The 15,641-nt window shown below is 43.2% G+C and overlaps 2 protein-coding genes across 3 annotated transcripts; one reads left to right on the top strand and one right to left on the bottom strand.

Annotated features, from left to right (window-relative positions):
- The first annotated feature begins 49 nt into the window (after window positions 1–49).
- Window positions 50–14,898, top strand: LOC131102074 (fatty acid-binding protein, heart-like). 2 transcript variants are annotated; one of them, XM_058047561.1, is made up of 6 exons: window positions 50–144; window positions 3,663–3,776; window positions 8,786–8,860; window positions 10,188–10,360; window positions 14,443–14,544; window positions 14,632–14,898. In XM_058047561.1, exons 3-6 carry the CDS (start codon window positions 8,788–8,790, stop codon window positions 14,683–14,685), a joined length of 402 nt encoding a protein of 133 aa, XP_057903544.1. In that variant the 5' UTR covers window positions 50–144; window positions 3,663–3,776; window positions 8,786–8,787; the 3' UTR covers window positions 14,686–14,898. The 2 variants fall into 2 exon arrangements, with proteins under 2 accessions (XP_057903544.1, XP_057903543.1); XM_058047560.1 differs by lacking the exons at window positions 50–144; window positions 3,663–3,776 and having other exon boundaries at window positions 8,650–8,860.
- Window positions 303–3,890, bottom strand: LOC131102069 (serine/threonine-protein kinase DCLK3-like). The gene is made up of 7 exons (XM_058047554.1): window positions 3,687–3,890; window positions 3,022–3,233; window positions 2,667–2,798; window positions 1,544–2,587; window positions 1,040–1,172; window positions 789–956; window positions 303–725 (listed from the first exon to the last, which is right to left on the bottom strand). Exons 1-7 carry the CDS (start codon window positions 3,745–3,747, stop codon window positions 394–396), a joined length of 2,082 nt encoding a protein of 693 aa, XP_057903537.1. The 5' UTR covers window positions 3,748–3,890; the 3' UTR covers window positions 303–393.
- Window positions 14,899–15,641: the final 743 nt, after the last annotated feature.

The raw sequence follows: 15,641 nt of genomic DNA, 5'->3' as shown, positions 1-15,641 counted from the left end.
GTATCAAACTCTTTTCACTCCACTGTATATTTTTTCATTTGACATGCAGAGCGGAAGAGTAAGGTGTGGAGCCACTGTCATGGGGGACCGGCTCTCTGGAGATGGGGACTCGTCCTGGCTGTGTGGGGCAGGACACGCTGGGCGGTAGGACCCCTGTCACCTTTCATACATTCTCAGTGACAATCCCACAAATACACATACTCTTTTATTGTTAAAAAAAAACACAGAAGGAGTAGGATTAAATAAGCTCGACTCGGCCTAAATACTATACAGTACTACTATACAGTATCTACAGTGTGTGTGTAGGGATGACATGCATGCAGTATTTGATTGAGTATCAATGGTAACAAGAACGTGAAAGTTCCAGAAGATGAATGTGGACCAAACCCTGCATTACCTGTCGTTGGGCTGATTGTTTTTTTTGATTGGCGGGTGGTCGCTGCAGTGGGCGTGGACAGCACCGTCCTGAGAAGCCTGCCTCCCAGGTGACTGGGTCTCTGTTGGGTGCCGTGTCAGATAGTCCCGTGGACTCTTGTGGGCTGCTTTGGTGTGTCGGCTCCATTCTTCTTCTGGACAATCTGGGCTCCTGTCATCTTTGCAGCGTAGCGCCCTCTGCTGGCAACACGACGCCATGGCCCTCAGCCAAGGGTGCTGCAGGCTCTGCTCAGCGGTCATCCTGGCTGCGGGGTCAGACTGGAGAAGTCCGGAGACGAGATCTTTGGCTTCTGCGGCGTGTGTGAGAAGAATTAAAACGCTGTCAGTTTGTGTCACCTGACGTGTGCTCTCACCTGGTGAAACGGTGTCCCAATACGGGGACAGGAAGTGGAGCTGCGCTTGTTTGATGATCTGAAACAGCTCCTCTTGGTCCCGATCTCGACTTCGAAACGGGGCGAAGCCGCACAAGAGAATGTAGAGGATGACGCCGAGAGCCCACATGTCCACCTCGACACCGTAACCTGTCAGGGGGGGCGGGGGTGGGGGGGGTCAGGGTGTCATCATCCCATTCAGTTCTTTCTCGGGCTGTTCTGTTAGGGCTAACCTGTCTCCGAGAGAATCTCTGGTGCGACGTAAGTCGGCGTCCCACATATGGTGAAGACGGGCTCGGTCACGATCATGGCGAGACCAAAGTCTGCCAGCTTGAGTCTGGTGATGCCGGCGGCGGCGTGGACAACCTGTAAGGGAGACGGTCCGGTTAGCTTGTTAGCTTGTTGTTGAAAGGCAACACTGGGGTGGAAAGCTGGCGGTGAGTACAAACAATCAGACATCGAAAACTAGTTCCGCCCGACTGTTAGATGACTCCTAGGGTGCTTTTTTGCTGCTGCGCTGTAATAAGACCCGCTTACTTGTAGGCATACAGGGACTGCAGATAATCCCGGATGTCTGTATTAGGTATTGTTGTTAGAATCTATAATTTGGTTCTTTAAGATTCCCTTATCCTCTATTCAAAACCCACTTAGAGTCCTCAGGGGCGAGACTTGCAGCACGACAACGGATGTTAGACTTCGAAAAACTCCTGGCTAAAAAGGAAGCTTTAGTGACTCACCAGCAGGTTCTCTGGTTTGAGGTCCCGGTGCACGACGCTCCTACGGTGGATGTACTTGAGCGCCTCGCTCACGTCCGACACCATCAGTCCGGCCTCGGCCTCAGGGAAGCTCCCTCGCTGGCTGATGGTCTCAAAGAGGTCACCGCCGCCGGCCAGCTCCATGACCAGGTAGGTGCGGGCCGGCGTGTGATGGTGGGCCAGCAGCCGCACGATGCGGGGGTGGCGCAGGCTGCCCAGCAGGCACAGTTCGTTCTGGAGCATGTGCTCTCGGCCCACCAGCCGCGAGCGCTCCACGATCTTCACGGCCAAAGTCTGCCCGTCGATGCGGCGGCGGCACTCGTGCACCACGGCGAAGTTGCCGTCCCCGACCTGGCGACCGATGTCGTACAGGCGCTCGATGTCCGCCTGGGAGACCTCGCTGCCCTCTGAGGGAGGACCCGAGGCTTTTTCTAGTCCTGGAGGTGGAGGACTCCACCTCACTTCCTGTGTCTGTGGTGAACGTCCTCTTTGCTTCCTGGACACTGGAGGAAGAGGGACCCTTCCCGAAAGCGGGTCCACCCATTCCGGACTGGGACGTTCGGGTCTTCTTGATAAGCATCCCTCACACAGAGAAGTGAAGTGTTTGTCTCCGTTCTCGCGCTCCAGTTCCTGCTTGAATCGACCAATGAGAGGTGGCGGTGCCTCGCAGAACCCGCCCCTCACACGTAGCCTCTGTAGATGGTTGGGCAGGTGAGCGGCTTTCCTGGAAGCAGCCATCTTTACCTTGTCCGTGTCTCCATTCCCAAACGGAGCCGCGTCTCTTGCATCTGGACCACGGTTCTTGTTCCGGTTCATCCCCTCGCTGTACCCGCTGTCCGCTTTAACGGCTTTATCCAACGCCGGTCGGAGTTTCTTCTCCCAGACCAGCAGCGCCTCGGCTTGGTAACGGGAATTCTCAGGGAACAGCTCCTCCAGCGCCTCCTGCAGGCTGCTCAGCTCCGGTCGAGCTTTGCCCAGCGCCAGGAAGGCCGCATCGCCACGGAAGAAGTCGCTAATGCTCTTCACCTGAAGCCAATGGATGCTTTGTTAGCATTAGCGTTAGCATTAGCATCAGCAGCTTCATCGGCCGCAAAAGTGACCTGACCTCCCAGGCGAAGGTGGTGAAGAGTCGTGTCACTCGAGATCTGTGCCAGCGAGGGAAGCCCAGCGCCTCGGAGATGTCCAATAGCAGCTGCTCGAAAGAGACCACGCCCCTCCGGTTCAAAAGCACGCTGACCTGGGCAGAAATCACACTTTGTGGTTTTCGATTTACTTCCTGTCTGGTTGTTGTCCTTCCGTGTAATAGATTAAGCTAGCATGGGCAAACACAGCTCATTAGCATTAAAGCTACAGACACACAAAACAGCCAAGTCAAACAAACAGTCAAGACGAAAAGGCTTCCAATACACGACTAAGACTTGGTGATTGGATTCTTGGGGCCTATTCGGTCACAAACTCACCTTCCGCAATGCGCTCTGACCGGGCCGTATGATGGTGACCAGGTGGGGACGCTCGGCGCTCTCCTCCGCGTGGCGGCCATGGAAGACAGGCAGGTGAGGGAGCGGACGGGGAGGACACTCGGCCCTCCAAATCTGCCCCATGCGGCGGGGGTGTCCGGGCCAGGGCGGTGCGGGCGCCACGCCGGCACGCTTGTAGGCGGTGCCGGGTGCAGCTGAAGCAACAACAAATATATAACACATTCGTAACGCTAGCTCAGATTTGGAAAGGTTTCCATCGCACGGAGTGCAAGTGTCATTTGAGAGTCTTGACGGATGAATTATTTAGGTTTCCTTAGGCCTTGCAACTCACTCACACACGTCAATAAAAGCTTCTTGACCTGGATAAGGCTCAGTGGAGACTGCATGATTAATGAGGCACATGTTTCACTTTCTGGAACTCGGACAAAAGACTTCTGTCCATCCAAATGCTTATTCTGGATGCAGAACCCCCAATAAACAAAAACACTACAGACACATTTGTACTTGTTTAATAGTCTTGTCCATGTATGAGCTAACAAGTGTAAGCAATTGTTATTAATATTCAGCTGTAATTGTTTAGTTGTGCTATTCATCTTTTAAGTGTTTTCATCTTCTTTTTCCAGAAGTGAATCAGATGTCGGACTCACCTGTTGCTTTCCATTTCCTCGCCACTTCGCATCCCAACCGAGCCTTCTGAGGGGGAGCCATCTTTGTTCACAACGCCAATACCGGAACAAGTGAGACTTTTTGTTTTATTGCGTTTTTAAAAAAAAAAAGTTTCATGTGGGAACAAGTGGCTGCTTTCTAGCTCAACGTGTCCTTGAATAACATCACACACACACACACACACACACACACTAGCCGGCGTATGATGGTTGCCATAGTTATTTATCAAGTTAAAATGGCGGCTGTTGAAGTGTTGTTCAATTATTTTCAAAGTAAAGTAACAGAGAAGAGTTTCGCTTTCAGGTCGCAATAATGACGTTTCGTACCAATCGATTTGGTTTGTGTGTTCAACGAGGATGTAGTTTCGACTTTTGTGGTTTTATACATCGCCTTTACGAAGCGATTATTTTACGCGAACTTTTATTTTGAACCCACCACCGGAAGTGTAGCTTGGCCCCTAACACCAGTGTATCATTTTCAACTGCTCAGAATGAAACACCTTTATTAAAGTCCTTTATTAAGCTCGCCCCCATGGTTCTGTCTCCTGGGAAACTGCTAATATTGGATTAGCAAGACAGAAGCCGACCTCCCGGATCTATATCCTGTTCTTTATTACCATTCAGACCTAACTTAATCTCTCATTTTGAGCTTTTGAGTCTGTTTATGTATTGTGAATGATCCTATGTATGGCTATTGTTTCGAATGTATTTGAATAATTAAATTTTTGCAGCCGAAATATCAAACTCGTACACATTTTAACACCGAGTTTAGACAGTTGCAGAGCTTCTGTTTGTCCAGCAGAGGGGGGAAGTGTACCAAAGAACTGTTTCAGCGGTCTTTTTTTCTCGCTCAAAAGACTTTATGGACGAATAAGTAAGCGTTTTATCGCAAATTGCAATTGTGACAAAGTATCCAAATGCGGATATGACTTGAATATTGATATTACAGCTTTGTTGGCTATTAAATAAACGCAGAATCCCAGTAAACCGCTTAGCTTCCGCTTTGGCTACTTATTCGTGCTCACGTGACGCACATGACGTAGGACCTGAGTGCTCTGTGACACACTATCGCCCCCTTTGGCAGAAGACGGTATTTTAATAAAGGGTAAATTGACGCTTTGTGATTTGAAACTAGTTATTAGTACATTTACGTTTGTCTTGGAAAATAGAAACTGTACAGTTATTCAAGGGGAAAATACAACTTTATGAATATATTGTCATTTATTTTTTACACGTTCAATCTGTGAGGGTGTCACGTAGGAGTCACCACGCAGGAAGGACACTAAATAAATGAATGAACGACTGAATGGATGCATGACTTTAAGACAAAGGAACCATTTTAACACCAGCCGATGTGCTCCTAATGTGAACAGACGCACGTGAAAAGAGCTGGAAGCTACATCAGCATTCCTCACCTTTACGACTATGAACACTTGGCCGCTCTGCGCCAACATTTAATGGACGCAGTTTCTTTGCGTTTTGTGTTTTTTTTTTTTTTTTCAAATAAAAGCTAAACGAATACGAAGCTATGACCGATAAAAGTCCCCTGGCTTATATCCCATGATTGCATAACACATGTACACGTTTGACACGGCTACAAGTGACGTTCTCGCGGCCTCCGTTTGAAGGTGTTGACCTTTCACCTCGCTGCCTCCCCCCCCCTCCCGCGTGTGTTCTCGCAGCTGTTTATGTCCAACACATGTTAGCGTGGTCTGAGCGGGGAGGGTGGGCTGTGTCGCTGTGGGACAAGGGCGGCGGGACAGGGTGTGTCAGGTGGTCTGACAGAGCGCTTTTTGTCCTGAGAGAACCTCTTCCTTTTTTTTTTTTTTAGGAGGGGGGGGGGTGTTTTAAAGTTGCACAATGTCCCATCTGCAGACATGCAAACACCACGTTATCTTTAGCACAATTTGGCTTTTCTGTGTGCTCTTCTGCATGTTGGCTACAGAGCTGATTGCGCAATACTTGGCCAGGATTCGCTTTTAGTCATCGTTTTTTCTAAGAAAATATTCTTGAAAAACTCTTTTGCAATGTGCAAAATTTGCATATGTTTCTTCACTCTTTAGTGACTCATTTGGTCCTATTGAGTCCAGTTTTAAATACATCATCATTTTTGTTTTGATAGTGTGTGTGTTTGTGTGTGTGTGTGTGTGTGTGTGTGTGTATACAAAAAGTATGTTTACTTTATTGCAGGGGTCACAAACTCAATTTACCTGGGGGCCACTGGAGCAAAGGTCTGGGTGAGGCTGGGCCGCATCAGGTTTAAAAAAATATATTTTTTTTATTTTTATTTATATTATACATTTATATATTTTTTATTCATTCATTTATTAAAAACTGAAAAAAATAAAATAAAAAAACTGTCTTCAATAAAAAAAAATGAAAAAATAAATAAATCAAAATAAAGAAAATAAATAACCCAATCAGTAATAAATAAATAAATAAAATAATAATAAAACAGAAAATAAGAAAAACATAAGAAACCACATATAGTTGGTGGGTAGAGAAATTATTTTTTTCCAGAATCAAATTAAGTAACTAAATTACTAACTACTAATTACTAACTAAATTACTCTTATTTAACCTTTAACATGAACATTCATGAAACTTAACCATTTTACCCAATTAGCAAATTAGCATTGTGACATCTGGGCGCAGCGTCGTAGCTTGCAAAATCGCGTCAATTGACAAATTCAAACTCACGCGGTTAAGCTTTCATATCAAGGTGGGGGCCTCAAACTCGCGTCCCGTGGGCCGCATTTTGCCCGCGGGCCGCGAGTTTGAGACCCCTGCTTTATTGTCTGTTATATACACTTATGTGTTTGTGTTTGTGTTTGTTATCCAAGTCCCGCCTTTCAAAGACTTACAATGGTGTGAAAAAGCGTTTGCCCCCTTCCTGATTTCGTTTTTTTTTTTAACATGTGACACTTCACATCATCAACCAAATCGAAATGGTAGTCAATGTCGACACAAAATGCAGTTTTTGAATGAAACTTATTATTATTAAGGCAGAAAAAACGAATATGGCAGCCACGACTCATCCAAGAGGTCACAAAAGACCCCACAACAACATCCACTTGCCCCAGTTAAGGCCATTGTTCATGACCCCACCATAAGAAAGACACTGGGTAAAAACGGCCTATTCCAAGACCAAAAACAACATTAAGGCTCATCTCAGAAAACATGCCAGAAAACATCTTGATGATCCCCGAGATCGAATTTCAGAAAAAGACGATATCAACAGTAAAATACGGTGGTGGTAGTGTGACGGTCTGGGGCTGTTTTGCTGCTTCAGGACCTGCAAGACTTGCTGTGATAAATAGAAGCATGAATTGTGCTGAAGGAGAAATGTCCGGCCTAAATATTCCACCTTATTTTTTGTAAAATATTGTGCACCGTGGGTTTTCCCAGTGGAAAAACGAAGCTTTGAAGTAAATATTTCATGTCGTGAAAGTGGGGAAAAACCTGGTGTTCCATTTTTATGACAGTTTTTTAAGGAGACCCCCAGGGTTAAAATGATGGCTACCAGTCAGGAGTGAACAGGCCCACGCTAGCCGTATGCTAGCTCATCATTTATTATGGAGGAATGTATACACACACACACACACACACACACACGGTGTCTTGCTAGTGGAGGGCATTGAACCTTTTTGGCGTTGGTTCAGCGTGTATCCGGTTAGACCGGAGGCAGGCTGGTCACATGACATCTTACGACCGTGGGTGTGCCCCGCCTTTTATGCGCTCCTATAGAGGTCATTACAAGTCAAATGCTTACAAAGAAAATCTATGCAATATCATATTTATAGAAGAAAAACTAAGATAACAATACAATAAATACAAACAATGACAAAAATTAAGACAACTCTTTCTTTAAGAAATCAGATTGACATAAACCTATATTAAATATCTATTTTATTATATTTTATCTACAAGTTTTAATTTTCTACTATATAATAAAATCCAGTTTTATTATTATTATTAATATTATCCATAATATAAAGTTTAATTTCCTTTTTGTATAATAAAATAGAATTTTAAAAAGTCAAAATGTCATATTTCTAATCCGTAATGTTAATTTTTTACAGTAGAATAAAGAAAATAAGACAATTTAAATGTATGTTTATAATAGGTTTATAATAAAATAAATAAAATCTATGCAATATCATATTTATAGAAGAAAACTAAGATAACAATACAAGTATACAAACTACAAGTTTAGATTTACTACTATATAATAAAAATCTATTATTATTATCCATAACAAAGTTCCTTTTGTATATTAAAAAAAGAATTTAAAAATAGAATTCTATAGAATTTAAAATGTAATATTTCTAATCCATAATATTAATTTTCTACAGTCCAATAAAGAAAATAAGACAATTTAAATATATATATATATATATATATATATATATATATATAAATTTTCAAAAAAATCCTACTTTATAATAAAATAAATGAAAGTGTTGAATCTTTTTTATTACATATTTTAATCCATAAAATAAAAACATTCCTACTATATAAAAAAAACAAATGTAATTGATTATATTACAAACTTTTAATCCATAAAAAAATTCCATTATATAATAAATCTGTTTTCTTTTCTATCCCCTCCTGCTCCGGTCCGGCCACTCCATATTGGCATAAGAAGAAAACCTTAAATTATGGCAAATAATAATATCCATTGACTATAAAAACTGAAGTAAAGCCAAATAGTGCTCCATATGTACATATGTATTAGTACTTCACTACTACTTTTTACACTTTTCCATTTTTTCCAGCTTGCATCGTTTGCATTTGTTTTTTTTTTAATGACATGACTCAAAGAACATCTATGAGCGAGCAGACGCCCCACTCCTCTTCCTCCTCCTCCTCCTCCTCCTCCTCCTCTTTGTGCACAGGCTGATGACGTAAGAAACAGCCGGTATAAAATCAGCCAGTAGGACGGCAGCTCAGCTTTTGGTGCTGCTGACTGGTTTGACTCTCCTCCCCCCTTCTTCTCCTCTTGCACTCACACACACACCCTCACTCTCCTTCTTCTTCTCCTTCTCCTTCTCCTTCTCTTTGCTGCTGCTCCACTGCAGACATGGCCGAGGCTTTCGTTGGCACCTGGAACCTCAAATCCAGCGAGAACTTTGACGAGTACATGAAGATTCTGGGTGAGTCTTCCATTATTATTGTGTGTATGTGTGTGTGTGTGTGTGTGTGTGTGTGTGTGTGCAAGTGATGATGCATTGTGTGTGTGTTGTGTGAGGAGGTGTTCTGCACAAGTGTGTGTTTGTATGGATAAACGGGACAAAATAACGGAGACTCCAAGATGGAGAGCGGCGAGGAGTAAGGGTGGAAAAGAGGAGCATGGAGAGGGAGCGACCACATGGTCTCAAGAGCAGGGCGGCTGGGGCTGGGAGGGGCCCGGGCGCCCTCCCCGAGGCCTCTCCTTCTCCTCCAGTGGATGGAATCCACCCCACTGTGAGGCAAACTCTCAACAGTGGTCAACACACAGACACACTAGCATTTGAAAGCCGTCCATTGTTGGTCACATGGGGGGGGGGGGTTGCATTTTAAAATGGAGGCATCAACACCCAGTCACTTGGGACAAATATTTCATATTAATATTGTTAATAACACACAATATTTCATTGGTGTAAAAATAATAGAATACCAAATATTCTAAAATATTTTTTAAATTATTATTAAATTTATTTATTTTATTATTATTTTTTATTTTAGAAATTTAATATTTTTTTTCAATTTAAAGAATTGTATTGTATTTAATTGTCATGTCTAACATTAAAAAAAATATATATATAAACTAATACACATAAGAATTGTATGTTTATTACAATAAATGCAAACTAATACAAATAATATGCAAATCATCTCAAGACATGATTTGTTTAATATTCCCATCAATATAAACTAATGCAACTATCCAATTCAATGGATACTTTATATTTCTATTCTATTAATCTTCAATAAAGTATTACATTTATTTTAAAGCATTTTAATATTAATAGAAAAAAACATGCAATTACATTATTTTTATGATTTCATTGTATTTTTAATAATATCAACTAACATAAATATAGATTAAAAATGTGTGTGAGATGGGGGCAGGTGCAAAGTAACACTAAACTTTTTCAGGTTGTGTGTATACATGGGGGGGGGGCAGCGGGGGTTGAGAAAGAAGATTAATGGCCGTTGACCTCTGGTCGCCATAGCAACAGGCAACCTTTCACCCTTTTTTCCCAGGTCCTCTGATCAATGAGCCATTTGAAACACAAAGAACGGCAGGTTGGGCTAAGTCAGTCAAGTAAAGCCCTCGTGGTGCGTTCAGGTGCGGGCAAACCATGCCAGTACAAATAAACAAGTTGCCAGTTGACTTTTGTTGACTTTGGTGTCATGAAGGACATCTGAACTCTTTCGTATGTCGAAAGAGGAACGGCTCATGAAACGCTCACCTTGCCGTTTTTTTTCCCCCCGCAGGCGTCGGCTTCGCCACCCGCAAGGTGGGCAACCTGACCAAGCCCACCACCATCATCTCCGTGGAGGGAGACACGGTGACGGTGAAGACGCAGAGCACCATCAAGAACACCGAGCTCACCTTCAAGCTGGGCCAGGAGTTTGACGAAACCACCGCCGACGACAGGAAGGTCAAGGTGAGGTCACGACCACGACCACCCCCGCCCCCCCACCACCCTTTGACAGCAAAATGCACTTAAACGCATCACGGCCTGTGGATGGTCTCAACATTGTCGTTTCATCCTAATATGAAACATATTTATTTCCCTTTTCTGTGCATTCTAGTGTGAGAAAACTAGTTAATATAAGCTAACTAACAACTGCTGTCATGGGAGGTACATATTTTGACGCTAAAGCCCTCACAAACAAAAAAAAACTAACAAAAATGGCAACAATGTTGGCAATTTACAATTTACATAAGTGACTTGTATATTAGCCAAGCTACAATAAGCCATATTATTATTATTGTAGCAGCTAACACCAAAATATTATATTTATCTGGCGGGCTAACATGACGCCTTGCTAGCTGCTCGTCTGCTCGAGCGGATACCTAGCTCTCAATTTCATCAACAAGATGTTGGTTTGCCGTCAGCATTTTTACCTGAGGACCAAAGTAAAACAGTGCGTTCCAAGGAAATCCTGCTGGAATAGGTGCAGATTCTGGAAGATCTAGAAAGTTTTCTGCGGGAAAATAATTTCTGTGGCACTCAAGGCTCCTAAGAGCACAGTGGCCTCCATAATCCTTACAGGGAAAGACGTTCAGGACGACCATGTAGCCATATTTAGCATATTTAGCATATTTAGCATATTTAGGCGTACAGAAGCCTATCCCAACTGGTGGCCAGCCAATCACAGGGAACATAAATACGCTCACGTAATAACCCGACAACATCATGACGACAACACCGGCACGGCGGATAATCAACGTCTTTGTTTGCGTGTCGGCGCTGGTACTGACCCGCCACCGGTACTTGACAGTACACGGGGATGATCAAAACTGCCTTGTTTCTTCAAGTGATTAGTACCGCTGGTATCGCTATTGGGATATGTTGGTACCGGAGGAATACAATAAACACGACAACATGGAGTGCCTACAAGCACGGCTTGCTATAGCGTTATGCTATAGCTATCCATGTAAGGACAATACAATGCTATAGCTATCCATACAATGCTATAGCTATCCATGTAAGGACAATACAATGCTATAGCTATCCATACAATGCTATAGCTAGCCATGTAAGGACAATACAATGCTATAGCTATCCATGTAAGGACAATACAATGCTATAGCTATCTGGACAATGCTATAGCTATCCATGTAAGGACAATACAATGCTATAGCTATCTGGACAATGCTATAGCTATCCATGTAAGGACAATACAATGCTATAGCTATCTGGACAATGCTATAGCTAGCCATGTAAGGACAATACAATGCTATAGCTATCTGAAAGGACAATACAATGCTATAGCTAGCCATGTAAGGACAATACAATGCTATAGCTATCCATGTCAGGACGATACAATGCTATAGCTATCCATGCAATGCTATAGCTAGCCATGTAAAGACGATACAATGCTATAGCTATCCGTGGTAAGGACGATACAATGCTATAGCTAGCCGTGTAAGGACAATACAATGCTATAGCTATCCGTGTAAGGACAATACATTGCTATAGCTATCCATGCAATGCTATAGCTATCCGTGTAAGGACGATACAATGCTATAGCTATCCGTGTAAGGACAATACAATGCTATAGCTATCTGGACAATGCTATAGCTAGCCATGTAAGGACAATACAATGCTATAGCTATCTGAAAGGACGATACAATGCTATAGCTAGCCATGTAAGGACAATACAATGCTATAGCTATCCATGTAAGGACAATACAATGCTATAGCTATCCATGTAAGGACAATACAATGCTATAGCTATCCATGTCAGGACGATACAATGCTATAGCTAGCCATGTAAAGACGATACAATGCTATAGCTATCCGTGGTAAGGACGATACAATGCTATAGCTATCCGTGTAAGGACAATACAATGCTATAGCTATCCATGCAATGCTATAGCTAGCCATGTAAGGACGATACAATGCTATAGCTATCCGTGTAAGGATGATACATTGCTATAGTTATACGTGTAAGGATGATACAATGCTATAGCTAGCCGTGTAAGGATGATACAATGCTATAGCTAGCCGTGTAAGGATGATAACAATGCTATAGCTAGCCATGTAAGGACGATAACAATGCTATAGCTATCCGTGTAAGGACAGTACAATGCTATAGCTATCCGTGTAAGGACAGTACAATGCTATAGCTAGCCGTGTAAGGATGATACAATGCTATAGCTAGCCATGTAGGTACAATACAATGCTATAGCTAGCCATGTAGGTACAATACAATGCTATAGCTATCCGTGTAAGGACAGTACAATGCTATAGCTAGCCATGTAAGGACAATACAATGCTATAGCTAGCCGTGTAAGGACAATACAATGCTATAGCTAGCCGTGTAAGGACATTACAATGCTATAGCTAGCCGTGTTAAGGACATATCAATGCTATAGCTAGCCATGTAAGGACAGTACAATGCTATAGCTAGCCGTGTAAGGACAGTACAATGCTATAGCTAGCCGTGTAAGGACAGTACAATGCTATAGCTATCCATGCAATGCTATAGCTAGCCATGTAAGGACGATACAATGCTATAGCTATCCGTGTAAGGATGATACAATGCTATAGCTAGCCGTGTAAGGATGATACAATGCTATAGCTAGCCATGTAGGTACAATACAATGCTATAGCTATCCGTGTAAGGACAGTACAATGCTATAGCTAGCCATGTAAGGACGATAACAATGCTATAGCTAGCCATGTAAGGACGATAACAATGCTATAGCTAGCCATGTAAGGACGATAACAATGCTATAGCTATCCGTGTAAGGACAGTACAATGCTATAGCTATCCGTGTAAGGACAGTACAATGCTATAGCTATCCGTGTAAGGACAGTACAATGCTATAGCTAGCCATGTAGGTACAATACAATGCTATAGCTAGCCGTGTAAGGACAATACAATGCTATAGCTAGCCGTGTAAGGACATTACAATGCTATAGCTAGCCGTGTAAGGACATTACAATGCTATAGCTAGCCGTGTAAGGACATTACAATGCTATAGCTAGCCGTGTAAGGACATTACAATGCTATAGCTAGCCGTGTAAGGACATTACAATGCTATAGCTAGCCGTGTAAGGACATTACAATGCTATAGCTAGCCGTGTAAGGACATTACAATGCTATAGCTAGCCGTGTAAGGACATTACAATGCTATAGCTAGCCCAGGGGTCAGCAACCCGCGGCTCCAGAGCCGCATGTGGCTCTTCAGCCTCTTTGTTGTGGCTCCCTTTGCAATGCTTGAATATTTTTTAACACCACAGTGGGGAAAAAGCATGTCTTTGTAATGAGTTTTTAAAAATCCAACTTTGTGTGAGTCCATGAATGCATCCTGACTGAGTTCTGACTGGTGATTGGATGAGTACAAGGATGAGCAGACAGGATGCTATTCAGTTCTCTCTCACAGGTAAACATTAAGGAAAATACTTTATAAATACTTTTCATACTTTCCCAAAGCTATTTGACAATTCTAAAAAATAAATTAGAGATCATATAAAACAGCGGCATTGGAACTTCAGGTATCAGGTAAGTTTACAGTAATTTACACATATATTTATGTAAGTTTATATTTAATATAATACTAGCAAGAGTACTCCAACTTGTTTTTTTCTTATCTGAACTACTTTGATAGCCCCAAATTCCCTCCAATTTTGTTTTAAACATACTATGTTTTGCGGCTCCAGGCTATTTTTCTTTAGTGAGCAAGGGGGTGAAATGGCTCTTTTCATAATAAAGGTTGCCGACCCCTGAGCTAGCCATATAAGGACATTACAATGCTATAGCTATCAGTGTTAAGGACATATCAATGCTATAGCTAGCCATATAAGGACATATCAATGCTATAGCTATCCATCCATCCATTTTCTATGCTGCTTATCCTCACAAAGGTCACGGGGTATCAAAGTCATTATAAAGGTTATGTACGTTATGCAAAAGTCCCGGCCTCATTTCCATGCCACTATGGAGGAGTCGGAGATGTTCTATGGTTTATTCCGGAACCAACCAATTCCTTCTGGACTCTTCCTCCCTGCAGTCCATCGTCACCATCGACGGGGGCAAGATGGTGCACATCCAGCGGTGGGACGGGAAGGAGACCAGCCTGGTCCGAGAGGTCAACGAGAACGCTCTCACACTGGTGAGTGACCGCCACCCCTTACCCCCACCCCCCCCCCTCGCCCCACCCCTCAGGGACGTCTATTTGATTGGTTTGCTTTTCAAACAGACGCTGACGTTGGGCGACGTGGTTTGCACGCGCTCCTACGAGAGGGCGGCGTGAATAAAAACACCCCAAGCCATCAAGTTCCCTTCATACTGGAGGAGGCAGTATTAGCTTACCTGTGGACCCCCCCACCCCCATGCCCCACACCTCTACTGTTAAAAAAAAAAAAACACTGAGTAAATTCCAATGAATTGTTTTTTTTGTTGTTGTTGCTGTTGGGTTCCCAAAATGTTCTTTATGGAATTGAATAAAAGGATTGTGGAGAAAACATCTGAGTGTATTTTGGCGCGTCCTTGTCACCCAAAGACGAGCGTGGAGAACGGAATTTCAAGTTTGGGACGCAGGCGACAAAAATAACACACAGGCGTCACTGTCACACACTAGTTAACACAAGCCAAGATATACACAATATATATAGCCCTGTGTGTGTGTGTGTGTGTGTGTGTGTGTGTGTGGGTTGGCTAGGTGAAGGGAAAGTTTCCAGGTGTTCCTGCACTCTAGTCGCCGCATCTCGATCATTCCCTTCAGCTGCCAACTGGACGTGAGGGTGGCGGGCGGGCGGGCGGGCTATTGTGCGTTTATTTTTAACCCACCGGTTCGCCTTTTTACCCAGATAATCCACAGACAACCTAAGTTCACTTGGCACCCATCAACATCTTAAAGGGGACCTGTTATTCCCCTTGTTTGGGTACTTTGTATTGGACTCCTATAGAGCAGCTACACGCAATAACCGACATGGAAAACTTTCTAGTTCTTCCAGAATCTGCACCTATTTAGTTGATTTCTTTGGATTTTGTGCTTCCTGTAAACTGTTTTAATTTATTCCACCCCTGCCCCGCCTTAAGCCACGCCCACTCGGCTGTGGTTGGTCAGACTTGTGCTTAGAAAGACTTCCGGTCCAACTTTATAGGAGTAGATAATAAACAGTGATATGTATTGGATCCTGAATTTGATCCGGAAGTAGAGACTGGACAGTCTCAAGATTCTCAAGAACAGGAATTTTAGCATTTTAG

This window comes from Doryrhamphus excisus, chromosome 14 (assembly GCF_030265055.1).
Source record: "Doryrhamphus excisus isolate RoL2022-K1 chromosome 14, RoL_Dexc_1.0, whole genome shotgun sequence".
Classification (NCBI taxonomy): domain Eukaryota; kingdom Metazoa; phylum Chordata; class Actinopteri; order Syngnathiformes; family Syngnathidae; genus Doryrhamphus; species Doryrhamphus excisus.
This window is presented reverse-complemented; position numbering and strand designations above follow the sequence as displayed.